Source organism: Delphinus delphis, chromosome 7 (genome assembly GCF_949987515.2).
Source record: "Delphinus delphis chromosome 7, mDelDel1.2, whole genome shotgun sequence".
Lineage (NCBI taxonomy): Eukaryota > Metazoa > Chordata > Mammalia > Artiodactyla > Delphinidae > Delphinus > Delphinus delphis.
Window position 1 is genome coordinate 18,817,938 of NC_082689.1, and position 16,780 is coordinate 18,834,717.

Sequence of the window (16,780 nt, forward strand, 5' to 3'; positions counted from 1 at the left end):
AAATGCCTTGTGAATGAATGAATGTAAGATAATCCCTCCAGAGGGTTTGGACATATTGCCAATTAGGAAAAAGTGCATCAACAGAATCTTTTGTTCTGAATGGGTGGTGGGGAGGGGACGGGAGAGTGTCTGATGGAAACGTGGAACTTTCTAAAGGGCGACCATGAAATTGTTTACTAAAGCATAATATGTTGTAAAAGGGAGCTGAAACCCAGACTTGAAAAGAGATAATTTTAGGCCAAATAAAAGACAATTCCATCTAATCATAAATTGTTGTAAGAACTAAAATATATGTGAAGGACTTACAACACTGCTTGGCACATGGTAAGTTCTTAGTAAATGTTCTTAGAAGTTGTTATTATTTTTGAGATTGCTATTCAAAGAGATGGGCTAGGATACTGAGTAGTCTTAAAAATGTATACGTGTTCAAAAAAGGATTACATTGATGCTGTCCAATGTAGTAGCCATACCTGGGTATATGTGCTGAAGGAAGCCTGCTAAAGGAAGGGGGATTTGAGAGGGAGCCAGAGCCAGTTTGGGACACTTCTGTGTCCCCTAGAGCAGGGCCAAGCACCCTTTTGAGCATTTGGTGAAAGCTGTGGACACTCTCCCTGGAAAAGAGCACATGCCCAAACCCATGACATTTTGCATATAATTTGTCTATAACGTTTGTATGTATTTGCATATAACTTCCAGCCGCAGTCTATCAGTGGATCCCTCTGTTTTAGAGGTTGATTCATTAATCTTTGGACTGAGTCATTATTTTAGTGAATGCTTCCTTTAAACCTGGACTACATGTCGTGTACTGATAGAGGAAACCCAGAAGCCCAAGAATCCTCCAGTCTCATTTGCTTCTTCTTTGACTCTTATTCCTTTTCCCACAGGAGGCAAGCCACGTTCAGAGGAAACAAGTAGAGAGTAAAAGCCAAGTAAAGGTAATGCATATGCTTCAGTAACACTCACTGGGGGCTTGCTGAGAAATGCCAAGTGTGGCCTTGGAGAGCAGGGCTGCCTGGGCCTCATCCCCAGTTCCCTTTTCCAAATGACCTTTCCTGAACGGTGAGTCCCTAGGCTCCCAGGCAAAGCCTTGGATCTTGCATTCAGTCTTGTTCCTCATGGTGCTACTTCACACCTGTTGCCAGAGCTAGGAAGCAGACACCCCTGCATGAAAATGATGGCCGTGGTGAGCCTTCTTCATTGACCCCTCTTTTTCATGCCCCTCCTGCCTCCCCTCTGGTCTCTTCCCAGCTCCCAACTGGCAGGAACTCCTGTCTTAGCCAGAGAGCTTCCCTTGGACTTGTGTTCCAGGCACCGGATGCTCATCAGGGCAGCCCTAAGCCTCCTCACGAGGACAGCGGGGACTACACCATGAACGCTGGATCATGCCTGAGTGCCAGCACAGTGGCCTTTCCCACCATCACTGGCAGCAGCGTGGCCATGAGTGCCTACAGCAGCAGCAATGCTAGTGCCTGTGTGAGGACACGTGCGGGGTGGGTGGAGTGGGTGGAGCAGGGCCAAGCAGGGTAGATGGGCAGCAGGGCAGCGGGGGTAGGAATCTGAGACGACCCCACTCTCCTGTCTAAACTCCAGTACTAGACCCTGCATACACTGAGCCCTATGCTAACTGGAGTGGTGGCAGCTGTGAGCGTGATGGTGGAGCGGGGAGAACGCTGGGGAGATGCGAGTTGGGGGCTGATAGAGTAGCCAGTAGTTCTCTCTTCCTTCACAAAGCTCTTCTGGTCTCGAGCCCTAGGGCTTTGTGTTTGTCAGTGGATGGATGTTGTTTACTTCTCACAGCTCTCGGGGGTCCCTCTCTGTGATAGCGCAGGACCAGGGCAGGGGGTGCTTGTCTAGGGATGTAACTATGGGGTCTCACTGCATTTGTGCAGCATGTGTCTGTATCATTTGTGAATTCTCGTGTCTCCTTAGATGTGATGGTGGTTGCATTTGCCTCTCTGTGGACCGGGGTCATCTCACCCCTCCATCTGTGCCATTCTGGCCCAGTTTGCTCACAGATTCACTCACTGCCCTTCCCCGCTCTGCTCTGAGCTGTCAGGAAATTGGAAGTTGGGAAGAAGGGAGAAGCCAGGCTATTTATCTTCTTCCCTCTCTGCTTTTGACAGTGTCTCCAGCAGCAGCTGCATCTCCCTGTGACTCCAGTCCCCACCAGACAGGCCTCTGGGCTCTGAGAACCCCACCACTTCCCCTAACCTGTGTGTGGTGGCAGTTTCTTGATGTTGTTAACTTTGGGGTTACTTCACTATCCCCTGGTTGTGCATTAAATTCCTTATTTTAAACACCCGGAGTGGCTTCTGTTTTCCTGGTTGGACCCTAACTGATGCACCAGTTGATATTTATAATAAATGATCCTTGCTCACCCAACTCACCTTTCCTCCACGGGCAGATCAGGCCATCTGACACTCTCTATAAACTGAGATATAGTTCCAAGAAAGAAGGGACTTGCCAGTCCTGTTCACTTTTATAGTCCTGGCACCTAATACAATGTCCATTGCATCATAGGTAGTCAACAAATATCTGTCGAATAGATAAATATATCCTTATGTTATGTAATGACATAAAAACAATACTTGGTCAAAGATAAAGTTAAATGGCAGTGAATTTACTTTCAGAGCGATGACTGGTAGGAGGAGGCACCTGTTTCATCCTTCTGCCATCTTGCCACCCCAGGGATTTTTCCATCTCCCTCCCCCCTCAGATAGATAGGGGCTAGGGATTCACCTATGACAGGATTTTCCATTACAGACAAGAGGCGTTGGCATAGCGAACCTCTAGCATCATTAGGAGAAGTGCTTGGGGTGGTCTCGAAGTCAAGGCACGGGGTGCGGGTTGGTCGCAGGCAAATTGGCTCTTTCTTCTGCTCTACCAGCTAGGTGAGGGGTCTAAGAGGGAATGGTGGTGTATCCCTGTGCTCTGGAGAAGTGCCGGGGATAGACCACTCCAACTAGGAGAGGCTTCTGTAGCGAAGGGGTAGGATGGCAGGCAGAGGAGGAGGAGGCAGCATCTGAACAGGCCGGGATCTGAGGGCACACTGAGGAGCACAACAGGCAAGCTAAGGCTGCTGAGTGTGCCAGGTGGAATGGCCCGTGCGGTGGCCAGGGAAGGCTTCATGGGCAGAGTCTCTGGGAATCTAGTTGGAAAACCATTCCAGTGACCTCAGAAGAGGTAATATCTGACTCGCCTACCCGCCCCTCACCTTCTCTCTCCAGACCATCCCCCAGGGGTGAAGAGTGGTGTGATTCATTACTTTCTGGAGGTGGGGAGATCTTTGCCCATTCTCTGGGTCTTGGAATCCTATCCCACTTGCTTCTCCCCTTTCTCCCTGCCGACCAGACAGCCTGCCAGTTCCATGGATACTCAGAAGTGCTTCCCAAAGAAGCAGGACAAAGTGAAGAAGAGGGTCATCTGGGGCATTGAGGTGGCTGAGGAGCTTCAGTGGAAAGGCTGGGAGTTGGGGAAGGAGATCACCAAGAACCTGGTTCTGAAAAATCTATCCTTGAAAATCCAGAAGATAAAGTACAGGTACCAGTATGAGCGATCAGAGACTAAGCCCCTGAGCCTTCAAGCCCCCAAAGCAGCCACTCTTAAAAAACACACTTTTAAAATGTCATATAAAACCAGAAGAGGATATAAAACATGTACAGCTTGAATAATTGTTGAGAGTATAATTTGAATAATTGTTGAATAATTGTGACCAGATTAAATAATGGAATACTAACAGTGTCTGAAGCTCACCTTCTCCCACTATGTGTCCCCCGCACTGGAACACCTTCCCTACCCATAAAGGTAACCAATACCTTGTCTTTCATGATAATGATTTTCTTGTTTTTCTCAAAAGGTTTTACCACTTATGTTTGTATCCCTAAATGTTATAGTTTAATTTTTCCTTCTTATGAACTTTATATAAGCGGGATAACATGGTATATTTTGTTACACTTTTTTTTTTTTTTTTTTTTTTTGCGGTACGCGGGCCTCTCACTGTTGTGGCCTCTCCCGTTGCGGAGCACAGGCTCCGGACGCACAGGCTCAGCGGCCGTGGCTCACGGGCCTAGCCGCTCCGCGGCATGTGGGATCTTCTCGGACCGGGGCACGAACCTGTGTGCCCTGCATTGGCAGGCGGACTCTCAACCACTGCGCCACCAGGGAAGGCCCCGTTACACTTTTATTTTGCTCAGTTATGTTCGTAAGACTCATCCACATGCAGATATAGTTCATCCTTTTTCATTGCAGTATAATAGTCCAATGTATGCTTCTACCTATTCACCCATTCTTCTGTTAAGGGACGTTTGGGTTGTTTCCAGTTTGGGTCTGTATACATCTCCTATTGCACAAGTTCAAGAGTTTTTCTAGGGTAGATACATAGGAGTACAGTTGCTGTGACTTAGAACATGTACATGTTTGCTTTTTGTAGATTTCTGTACATGTTTGCCAAACTCTTTCCCAAAGGACTTGTAATCCATTTATATTCCCATAAGCCACATATGAGCGTTCCCATTCCTCTGTGTCTTTATCAACAATTGATAATGTCAAGATTTAAAATTTTTGCCAATGATGGTAATTTGTTGTGGGTTCAATTTGCATTTCTCTGGTTACTAATACAGCTGAGTGTCTTTTCAAATGTTATTGGCCATTTCATTTGTGAAATACATGTTTAAGCCTGTGCCCATTTTTCTAATAGATTATCTTTTTTCATTTTTTAAAAATATTGAAATATAGCTGATTTATAATATTATATTAGTTTCAGATGTGTAGAATGGTGATCCAGTATTTTTTTAGATTATACTCCCTTCAAAGCTATTATAAGATATATGGTTGCCAGGGGATAAGGGGGGGGAGGGATATATTGGGATATTGGTATTGACATATACACACTACTATATATAAAATAGATACCTAAGCAGGACCTACTGTATAGCACAGGGAACTCTACTCAATTCTCTGTAATGACCTATATAGGAAAAGAATCTAAAAAAGAGCAGATATATGTGTATGTACAACCGATTCACTTTGCTGTACAGCAGAAACTAACACAACATTGTAAATCAACTATACTCCAATAAAAATTAGAAGAAAAAAAGACAATCAACAAAGAAGACATACAGATAGCTAACAGCACATGAAAAGATGCTGAAGATCACTAATTATTAGAGAAATGCAAATCAAAACGACAATGAGATAACACCGCGCACCTGTCAGAATGGCTATCATCAGAAAGTCTACAAATAACAAATGTTGGTGAGGACGTGGAGAAAAGGGAACCCTTGTACACTGTTGGTGGGAATGGAAATTGGTCAGTCGTCATGGAAAACAGTGCAGAGGTTCCTCAAAAAACTAAAAAAAAACGACCATATGATTCAGCAATTCCACTCCTGGGTATATGTCCAGAAAAAAACAAAAACACTAATTGGAAAAGATAAATGCATCCCAATGTTCATAGCAATAGCCAACCCAAGCATCCATCAACAGACAAATGAGTATATATCAATATATACCACAATGGGATATTACTCAGCCAGAAAAAAAGAATGAAATTCTGCCATTTGCAGCAACATGGACGGACCTAGAGAATATAATGCTTAGCGAAATAAGTCAGACAGAGAAAGACAAATACTGTATGATATCACTTATATGTACAATCTAAAAAATAAAACAAATGAATGTATACAGCAAAAGAGAAACAAACTCACAGATACAGAAAACAAACCAGTGGTTACCAGTGGGGAGAGGGAAGTGGGGAGGGGCAAGATAGGGACATGGGATTAAGAAAAACAAACTACTAAGTTTAAAGTAGATAAGCAACAAAGATGTATTGCAGAGTACAGGGAATTATAGGCATTATCTTGTAATAACTTTGTTTTAAATTTAAGTTCCCAGTAGGTCCTGCTTAGGTAACTATTTTATATATAGTAGTGTGTATATGTCAATCCCAATCTCCCAGTTTATCCCTACCCCTTCCCTCCATGTTTGTTTTTTGCACCTGTGACTCTATTTCTATTTTGTAAGTAAGTTCATTTGTACCATTTTTTTAGATTCCACATATAAGCGCTATCATATGATATTTGTCTTTTTCTGTCTGACTGACTTCACTCGTATGACAATTTCTAGGTCCATTCATGTTGCTGCAAATGGTGTTATTTCATTCTTTTTTATGGCTGAGTAATATTCCATTGTATATATGTGTACCACATCTTCTTTATCCATTTCTCTGTCAATGGACATTTAGGTTGCTTCCATGTCCTGGCTATTGTAAATAGTGCTGCAATGAACATTGGGGTGTATGTATCTTTTTGCATTATGGTTTTCTCCGGATATATGCCCAGGAGTGGGATTGCTGGATCATACGGCAGCTCTATTTTTAGTTTTTTAAGGAAACTCCATACTGTTCTCCATAATGGTTGTACCAATTTACATTCCCACCAACAGTATAGGAAGGTTCCCTTTTCTCCACACCCTTCCCAGCATTTATTGTTTGCAGAATTTTTGATAATGGCCATTCTGACTGGTGTGAGGTGATACCTCATTGTAGTTTTGATTTGCATTTCTCTAATAATTAGTGATGTTGAGCATCTTTTCATGTGCCTCTTGTCCATCTGTATGTCTTCTTTGGAGAAATGTCTTTTTATTTATTTATATTTTTAAAATTTTTTTGTGGTACGTGGACCTCTCACTGCTGTGGCCTCTCCCGCCGCGGAGCACAGGCTCCGGACGCGCAGGCCCAGCGGCCATGGCTCACGGGCCCAGCCACTCTGCGGCATGTGTGATCCTCCCGGACCGGGGCACAAACCCGCGTCCCCTGCATCGGCAGGCAGACTCTCAACCACTGCGCCACCAGGGAAGCCCGAGAAATGTCTTTTTAGATCTTCTGCCCATTTTTTGATTGGGTGTTTGCTTTTTCAATATTGAGCTGCATGAGCCTTTTGTATATTTGGGAGATTAATCCCTGTCGGTCAGTTCATTTGCAAATATTTTCTCCCATTCTGTGGGTTGTTTTTTTCATTTTGTTTATGGTTTCCTTTGCTGTGCTAGATTGTCTTTTCCTTTTATTTTTAAATTTAATTTTATTTATTTTTTTAAACAGCAGGTTCTTATTAGTCATCAATTTTATACATATCAGTGTATACATGTCAATCCCAATCGCCCAATTCAGCACACCACCATCCCCACCCCACCCCCCGCAGCTTTCCCCCCTTGGTGTCCATACGTTTGTTCTCTACATCTGTGTCTCAACTTCTGCCCTGCATACCAGTTCATCTGTACCATTTTTCTAGGTTCCACATACATGCGTTAATATACGATATTTGTTTTTCTCTTTCTGACTTACTTCACTCTGTATGACAATCTCTAGATCCATCCACGTCTCAACAAAGGACCCAATTTTGTTCCTTTTTATGGCTGAGGAATATTCCATTGTATATATGTGCCACATCTTCTTTATCCATTCATCTGTCGATGGACACTTAGGTTGCTTCCATGTCCTGGCTATTGTAAATAGAGCTGCAATGAACATTGCAGTACATGACTCTTTTTGAATTATGGTTTTCTCAGGGTATATGCCCAGTAGTGGGATTGCTGGGTCATATGGTAGTTCTATTTGTAGTTTTTTAAGGAACCTCCATACTGTTCTCCATAGTGGCTGTATCAATTTACATTCTGACCAACAGTGCAAGAGGGTTCCCTTTTCTCCACACCCTCTCCAGCATTTGTTGTTTGTAGATTTTCTGATGATGCCCATTCTAACTGGTGTGAGGTGATACCTCATTGTACTTTTGATTTGCATTTCTCTAATAATTAGTGATGTTGAGCAGCTTTTCATGTGCTTCTTGGCCATCTGTATGTCTTCTTTGGAGAAATGTCTATTTAGGTCTCCTGCCCATTTTTGGATTGGGTTGTTTGTTTTTTTAATATTGAGCTGCATGAGCTGTTTATATATTTTGCAGATTAATCGTTTGTCTGTTGATTCGTTTGCAAATATTTTCTCCCATTCTGAGGGTTGTCTTTTTGTCTTGTTTATGGTTTCCTTTGCTGTGCAAAAGCTTTGAAGTTTCATTAGGTCCCATTTGTTTATTTTTGTTTTTATTTCCATTACTCTAGGAGGTGGATCAAAAAAGATGTTGCTGTGATTTATGTCAAAGAGTGTTCTTCCTATGTTTTCCTCTAAGAGTTTTATAGTGTCCAGTCTTACATTTAGGTCTCTAATCCATTTTGAGTTTATTTTTGTGTATGGTGTTAGGGACTATTCTAATTTCATTCTTTTACAGTTTTCCCAGCACCACTTATTGAAGAGGCTGTCTTTTCTCCATTGTATATCCTTGCCTCCTTTGTCATAGATTAGTTGACCATAGGTGCGTGGGTTTATCTCTGGGCTTTCTATCTTGTTCCTTTGATCTATGTTTTTGTTTTTGTGCCAGTACCATATTGTCTTGATTACTGTAGCTTTGTAGTATAGTCTGAAGTCAGGGAGTCTAATTCCTCCAGCTCTGGTTTTTTCCCTCAAGACTGCTTTGGCTATTGGGGGTCTTTTGCGTCTCCATACAAATTTTACGATTTTTTGTTCTAGTTCCGTAAAAAATGCCATTGGTAATTTGATAGGGATTGCATTGAATCTGTAGATTGCTTTGGGTAGTATAGTCATTTTCACAATATTGATTCTTCCAATCCAAGAACATGGTATATCTCTCCATCTGTTGGTATTGTCTTTAATTTCTTTCATCAGTGTCTTATACTTTTCTTCATACAGGTCTTTTGTCTCCCTAGGTAGGTTTATTCCTAGGTATTTTATTCTTTTTTTTTGCAGTGATAAATGGGAGTGTTTCTTTAATTTCTCTTTCAGACTTTTCATCATTAGTATATAGGAATGCAAGATATTTCTGTGCATTAATTTTGTATCCTGCAACTTTACCAAATTCATTGATTAGCTCTAGTAGTTTTCTGGTGGCATCTTTAGGATTCTCTATGTATAGTATCATGTCAAACAGTGCAAACAGTGTCACTGCAAACAGTGACAGTTTTACTTCTTCTTTTCCATTTTGTATTCATTTTATTTCTTTTTTTCTCTGATTTCTGTGGCTAGGACTTCCAAGACTATGTTGAGTAATAGTGGTGAGAGTGGACATCCTTGTCTTGTTCCTGATCTTAGAGGAAATGCTTTCAGTTTTTCACCATTGAGAATGATGTTTGCTGTGGGTTTGTCATATATGACCTTTATTATGTTGAGGTAGGTTCCCTCTATGCCCACTTTCTGGAGAGTTTTTTTTATCATAAATGGGTGTTGAATTTTGTCAAAAGCTTTTTCTGCATCTATTGAGATGATCATATGGTTTTTCTTCTTCAATTTGTTAATATGGTGTATCACATTGATTGATTTGCATATATTGAAGAATCCTTGCATCCCTGGAATAAATCCCACTTGATCATGGTGTACGATCCTTTTAAAGTGTTGTTGGATTCTGTTTGCTAGTATTTTGTTGAGGATTTTTGCATCTATATTCATCAGTGATATTGGTCTGTAGTTTTCTTTTTTGGTAGTATCTTTGTCTGGTTTTGGTATCAGGGTGATGCTGACCTCATAGAATGTGTTTGGGAGTGTTCCTTACTCTGCAATTTTTTGGAAGAGTTTTAGAAGGATGGGTGTTAGCTCTTCTCTAAATGTTTGATAGAATTCACCTGTGAAGGCATCTGGTCCTGGACTTTTGTTTTTTGGAAGATTTTTAATCACAGTTTCAATTTCATTACTTGTGATTGGTTTGTTCATATTTTCTATTTCTTCCTGGTTCAGTCTTGGAAGGTTATACCTTTCTAAGAATTTGTCCATTTCTTCCAGGTTGTCCATGTTATTGGCATAGAGTTGCTTGTTGTAGTCTCTTAGGATGCTTTGTATTTCTGCGGTGTCTGTTGTAACTTCTCCTTTTTCATTTCTAATTTTATTGATTTGAGTCCTCTCCCTCTTTTTCTTGATGAGTCTGGCTAATGTTTTATCAACTTTGTTTATCTTCTCAAAGAACCAGCTTTTAGTTTTATTGATCTTGGCTATTGTTTTCTTTGTTTCTATTTCATTTATTTCTGCTCTGATCTTTATGATTTCTTTCCTTCTACTAACTTTGGGTTTTGTTTGTTCTTCTTTCTCTGGCTCCTTTAGGTGTAAATTAGATTGTTTATTTGAGATTTTTCTTGTTTCTTGAGGTAGGCTTGTATTGCTATAAACTTCCCTCTTAGAACTGCTTTTGCTGCATCCCATAGGTTTTGGATCATCGTGTTTTCATTGTCATTTGTCTTTAGGTATTTTTTGATTTCCTCAGTGATCTCTTGGTTATTTAGTAACATATTGTTTAGCCTCCATGTGTTTGTGTTTTTTACATTTTTTCCCCCTGTAATTGATTTCTAATCTCATAACATTGTGGTCAGAAAAGATACTTGATACGATTTCAATTTTCTTAAATTTACTGAGGCTTGATTTGTGACCCAAGATGTGATTTATCCTGGAGAATGTTCCGTGCACACTTGAGAAGAAAGTGTAATCTGCTGTTTTTGGATGGAATGTCCTATATATATCAGTTAAATCTATCTGGTCTATTGTGTCATTTAAAGCTTCTGTTTCCTTATTTATTTTCATTTTGGATGATCTGTCCATTGGTGTAAGTGAGGTGTTAAAGTCCCCCACTATTACTGTGTTACCGTCGATTTCCTCTTTTATAGCTGTTAGCAGTTGCCTTATGCATTGAGATGCTCCTGTGTTGGGTGCATATATATTTATAATTGTTATATCTTCTTCTTGGATTGATCCCTTGATCATTATGTAGTGTCCTTCCTTGTTTCTTGAAGCATTCTTTATTTTAAAGTCTATTTTATCTAATATGAGTATTGCTACCCAGCTTTCTTTTGATTTCCATTTGCATGGAATATCTTTTTCCATCCCCTCACTTTCAGTCTGTATGTGTCCCTAGGTCTGAAGTGGGTCTCTTGTAGAGAGCATATATATGGGTCTTGTTTTTGTATCCATTCAGCAAGTCTGTGTCTTTTGGTTGGAGCATTTAATCCATTCACGTTTAAGGTAATTATCAATATGTATGTTCCTATGACCATTTTCTTAATTGTTTTGGGTTTTTTTTTTTAGGTTCTTTTCTTCTCTTGTGTTTCCCACTTAGAGACGTTCCTTTAGCATTTGTTGTAGAGCTGGTTTGGTGGTGCTGAATTCTCTTAGCTTTTGCTTGTCTGTAAAGCTTTTTATTTCTCCATCGAATCTGGATGAGATCCTTGCTGGCTAGAGTAATCTTGGTTGTAGGTTCTTCCCTTTCATCACTTTAAGTATATCATGCCACTCCCTTCTGGCTTGCAGAGTTTCTGCTGAGAAGTCAGCTGTTAACCTTATGGGAGTTCCCTTGTATGATATTTGTTGTTTTTCCCTTGCTGCTTTCAATACTTTTTCTTTGTCTTTAATTTTTGCCAGTTTGATTACTATGTGTCTCAGAGTGTTTCTTCTTGGGTTTATCCCGTATGAGACTCTCTGCGCTTCCTGGACTTGGGTGGCTATTTCCTTTCCCATGTTAGGAAATCTTTCGACTATAATTTCTTCAAATATTTTCTCAGGTCCTTTCTCTCTCTCTTCTCCTTCTGGGACCCCTATAATGCAAATGTTGTTGCGTTTAATGTTGTCCCAGAGGTCTCAGGCTGTCTTCATTTCTTTTCATTCTTTTTTCTTTATTCCATTCCGCAGCAGTGAATTCCACCATTCTGTCTTCCAGGTCACTTATCCGTTCTTCTGCCTCAGTTATTCTGCTATTGATTCCTTCTAGTGTATTTTTCATTTCAGTTATTGTATTGTTCATCTCTGTTTGTTTGTTCTTTAATTCTTCTAGGTCTTTGTTAAACATTTCTTGCATCTTCTTGATCTTTGCCTCCATTCTTTTCCCGAGGTCCCGGATCATCTTCACTATCATTATTCTGAATTCTTTTTCTGGAAGGTTGCCTATCTCCACTTCATTTAGTTGTTTTTCTGGGGTTTTATTTTGTTGCTTCATCTGGTACATAGCTCTCTGCCTTTTCATCTTGTCTATCTTTCTGTGAATATGGTTTTTGTTCCACAGGCTGCAGGATTGTAGTTCTTCTTGCTTCTGCTGTCTGCCCTTATAATGTCTTTTTTAAATAGAAATTCTTATTGAGGATACTAATCCTTTGTCAGTTCTGTGTTGTGAATATCTTCTCCCACTTTGTGACTTGTCTTTTACTCTATCATGTCTTTTGAAGAAAAGAAGTTCTTAATTTCAAAGGAATCAAATGTACCCATATTTTTCTTTTATGGTTGAGGCTTTTTTGTATCTTGTTTAAGAAGTTCTTCTCTACCCTTACCTAGGTCATGAAGATATTCTCTTATAGTGTCTTCTATAGACTTTATAATTTTGCATTTAATATTTGTCTTTTATCTATATGGAATTGATTTTTGTGAATGGTTTCAAGTAGGGATCCAATGACATTTTTTTCCCTCAACCAAATGTCCAATTGTCCCAACACCATTTATTGAAAAGTTCATACCTTCTCTGATGATCTCCCCCACCACTGATGTATATCAAGTGTCCATATATGTATGGATCCATTTTTGAACTCTGTTTTGTTCCCTTGCTCTATTTGTCTTTCCCTGGGCCAATAAATATCATCCTGAATTAAATATTAGAGCTTATAATAAATCTTGAATATCTTATAGTATAAGTCTTCCAACTTCATTCTTATTCAGGATTGTCTTGGCTATCCTTGGGCCGTTGAACTTTCATATATGTCTCCAAATCAGCTTACCACACACACATAAACTACTTTTTGAGATTTTGATTGGGATTTATTTGAAACTATAGGTTAATTTGGGGAGACTTGATGTCATTACAAACTGAGTCTTTCATGACAGTTTTTATCTTTCATGACTCATGGTTTATCTTTATATTTCTTTAGGTCTTCTTTCATGCCTCTCAATAAAATATAGATTTTTCTCTGTAGGTGTCTTACACATCTTTAGTTAGATTTATCCCTAAGTGTTTTATATTTTTGATGATGCTGAGTATGATCTCTTTTAAAGTTGTTTCATTTTCTGCTTGTTGCTGGCTTTATAGAAAGTCATTTTTTAAAAATATGGATGTTTTGTTCATAATCTTGTGCCCAGAAACCTTGGTAAGTTCTCTCATTAACTCTAATAATGTATTTGTTAATTCTTTTTTTCCACATACACATTCATATCTTATATGAAAATGGCATTTTTCCTTCCTTTCCAACCCTATCTCCTTTCTTTCTTTGTCTTTTCTTACTGCACTGTTGAAAAGGAAAGTGTTGAACAGAAGCTGTTATAGAAGGCATCATTGTTTTGTTCATGATCTCAGCATGAAAGATTCCAGTGTTTCACCATTAATTTGGATGGTTCCTGTAGTTTTTTCTTTCTTTTTTTTTTTAGACTTTATCAGGTTAAGGAAGTTCCCTTCTATTTCTAGGTTGCTGAGAGTTTTTGTCATAAACATATGTTGAAGTTTAATATTTTTCTTTATTGAGACGATCATTTGATTTTTTTCTCTCTTAATTTGTTAGTATGGTGAATTACATTAACTGATTTTTTTAATGTTACACCAACTGTGTATTCCTAGAATAAGCCCAACTTGGTCATGATTGAGTATTCTTTTTATACAGATTGCTAAATTCTTTTTGCCAGTATTTTGTTTATGGGTGATATTAGCCTGTAATTTTCCTTTCTTCTCATAACTGTCAGGTTTTGATAACAACGTTATGATGGATTCATAGAATATGGTGGGGAGGGTTTCCTTGTTTTCTGCTGTTGGGAAGAGAAGACAAGGATTATCAGATGCTTGGTACTACTTGCTGGGGAGCCATCTGGCCTGGTGTTTTCTTTGTGGGAAGATTTTTGACTATTTATTTAATTTTTTGGATACTTTTAGAAAGGGTGGCCATAAAATGTATAATTCTTGAATCAGTTTTGGTCAATTATACATTCCTAGGAATATGTATATTTTATCTGAACTTATTGCTATAGATTTTTTGATAATATTGCCTTCTTATTAATATATTTTTAAAAATAAATTTATTTATTTATGGCTGCATTGGGTCTTCGTTGCTGTGTGTGGGCTTTCTCTAGTTGGGGCATGCAAGGGCTACGCTTCTCATGGCTTCTCTTGTTGCAGAGCACAGGCTGTAGGCATGCGGGCTTCAGTAGTTGTGGCACATGGGCTCAGTAGTTGTGGCACACGGGCTCAATAGTTGTGGCTTACGGGCTCTAGAGTGCAGGCGCGTAGTTGTGGCACACGGGCTTAGTTGCTCCACGGCATGTGGGATCTTCCCAGACCAGCCTCGAACCCGTGTCCCCTGCATTGGCAGGCAGGTTCTTAACCACTGCGCCACCAGGGAAGTCCCCTATTAGTATTTTTGAAGTCTGCAGAATCTATAGTTTTGACCCACTCTGGAACTCTACAGCTGTGCCGAGATCTCTGCTTGGGAATGCATCCCTGGCACCTCTGTTCTCAGCTTTGGTTTCCCCCAGCTAAGTGCTCAGGGATTTGGTTAAATCAGGGCAGCCTTCCCCATCCCAGACCCCACTGACCACCATGTGCATCTGAGGTACAAGCGCTGCTCCCTTGGCCCTGTATCTTTTCATTCAGTGCTCTGACATCCGAGAGTGAAGGTCTGCAAGAGAAGTGGTAGGATGAGGGAGACAGTTCCTCCTATGACAGAACACCTGTGTTTCTCCTTCCATGGTCCCACAGACTCAAGTCTGCTTGGCTTTCCAGAATCTTCCCTAATCTTTCTGCCTCTCCTAATTTTCTGATCCTGAAGTGCTTATCCTCTGGCTCCTTCCCACAGGCCCCCCAAGACCAAATTCTTCTTCACGGTCATCCCCCAGCCCATCTTCCTGAGCCCAGGCATAACCCTCTCACTCCCAATCATCTTCCGGCCCCTGGAGGAGGTAAGGTCTGCCATGGTGAGCGGAGGGCAGGGAGGGACACAGGCACAGTGACTTCAGAGCAGGATGTAGGGCAGAGCAGCAAGGAGCTCTCCCACCACACCCACATCCCACCAGCTGGAGCCAAAACTCATTAGATAGAGGGGGCTTCCCAGTTGGATGTTGTTGGGGGAAAAGGCTGTGCTACTGTGTTGGCCATCAGAAAGCCCTATATTCCTTGGGCTCTTCCTGCTCTCAAAATGTTTCCCCAAATACTTTGTTCCTCACAAAAGAAGCCCTACATCTCTGAGACCAAGATGGTGCTGGAACACAAGTAACTGACCCTCTCTTCAGAGACTGAGATGGAGGGCCATAGCCCAACCCAGCCCTCAGCAGTTGTGTTGAGGGGATGGCCAAGGGCTGGGGTCAGGTGAGTGGTCCTTGAGTACCACCCGGCTACCACTGATCAACCAGGGCCTCTGCCTCCCTGCCCCCACACTGCAGAAGGAGTACGTGGACCAGCTGTGGTTTGAGAAAGCAGAGGGGATGTTCTGTGTGGACCTGAGAGCCACCCTGCCCTGCCACAATCTGATCTGCCCACCGTCCCTGCAGTTGCCCGTGTGTGCCATGGGGGACATGGCCGAGGCCTGGTTCTGTCTGGACAATGCGGGGTGAGGGCCGTGGCTGAGGCTCAGAGGTGGGAAGAGTGAGGACTGTGAGGAGGGTTCCTGGGAGCAGGAGAGACTGGCCTGTGTGATGGTGGAAGGAGATAGGGGGAGTAAAGGGGGCATCCCGGCCTTTCTAAAGCAGGGGCAGTGGTCAGTGAGCCCAGTGGCTCTAACCTGCCCACCACCCTCCAGGGACCTGCCCACCTTCTTCACCTGGGAGTCCCCCAGCCCATTCCAGATGTTGCCGACCACGGGGCTGCTGGAGCCAGGCCAGGCCTGCCGGATCACGGTGACCTTTCAGCCCCTTATGGCTGTCATCTATGACGTTCAGGCCACGTGCTGGTACGGGGAGGGGAGCAAGCAGAAGAGCAGCATCCAGCTGCAGGCTGTGGGTGAGGCCCGACCTCTCACCCATCCTCTGCAGGGATCGAAGCCGCAGTGTGCCCCCCCCCCGCCCCCGCCCTGGCCTGGCCTCCACGGGACCTCCTCCAGCCTCCTGCCCTCCCCTGAGCCCTGCAGGCTTTGCCTTTTCTCTGTCTTCCTTGTTGTCGCAGACCAGTGTTTCCCTGGGGACCCCCGTCTTCTCTGAAGGGCTGTTCAGCTGGGGCCACAGAGGCCCTGGTGGATTTCTCCCCAAGACTCCCCCCTCTCTGCCCAGCCAAATGCGCCCAGCTGCTGGTGAGCATAAAGCAGAAGCGCCCGGAGGACCAGGATGCCGAGGGCATCCAGAAAGTGTTGCACTTTGGCTCTGTTGCCGTGGGCTGCACCGCTGAGAGGCAGATCAAGCTGTATAACCCATCGGTGGTATGCGTCCTGTGCACATAGCGGGAGTGGGGGCAGGACTCAGGGACCACAGGGCCAGGTGCAACTAACAGTCAGCCCCTGTACAGAATGTTGCAACCTGACGTACCCATGTCTGCTGATACACTCATGTCAAAAGGGGTCCCACTCTCCTCTCAGCTGGGGGCTGGGCTGGGGTATCCCTCGACCCGCCCCAGAGCAACTCCAAGAGAAGTCCTAAGGTGTCCTGATGCCAGGACCACAGCCAGCCTTTGTGGTACCTTTGAGAAAAGGAAAAGGTGCCCCCTCTGGGTGGTCCCAGTGTAGGGCACACGGCTCGGCCCCTTCCTTCCTCCCGGCAGAGGCAGCCTTGCTCCACCGTCAAAGCTGATGA

The 16,780-nt window shown here is 42.4% G+C and overlaps 1 protein-coding gene across 1 annotated transcript in view; it reads left to right on the forward strand.

Annotated features, from left to right (window-relative positions):
* CFAP65 (cilia and flagella associated protein 65) overlaps positions 1-16,780 on the forward strand; it is a 43,639-nt gene that overhangs the window by 978 nt on the left and 25,881 nt on the right. Inside the window, exons 2-8 of the mRNA XM_069540878.1 lie at positions 885-935; positions 1,249-1,467; positions 3,356-3,540; positions 14,860-14,962; positions 15,443-15,609; positions 15,799-15,998; positions 16,265-16,410. Coding sequence (XP_069396979.1) covers positions 885-935; positions 1,249-1,467; positions 3,356-3,540; positions 14,860-14,962; positions 15,443-15,609; positions 15,799-15,998; positions 16,265-16,410 — 1,071 coding nt within the window. The remainder of the gene's footprint in view (positions 1-884; positions 936-1,248; positions 1,468-3,355; positions 3,541-14,859; positions 14,963-15,442; positions 15,610-15,798; positions 15,999-16,264; positions 16,411-16,780) is intronic.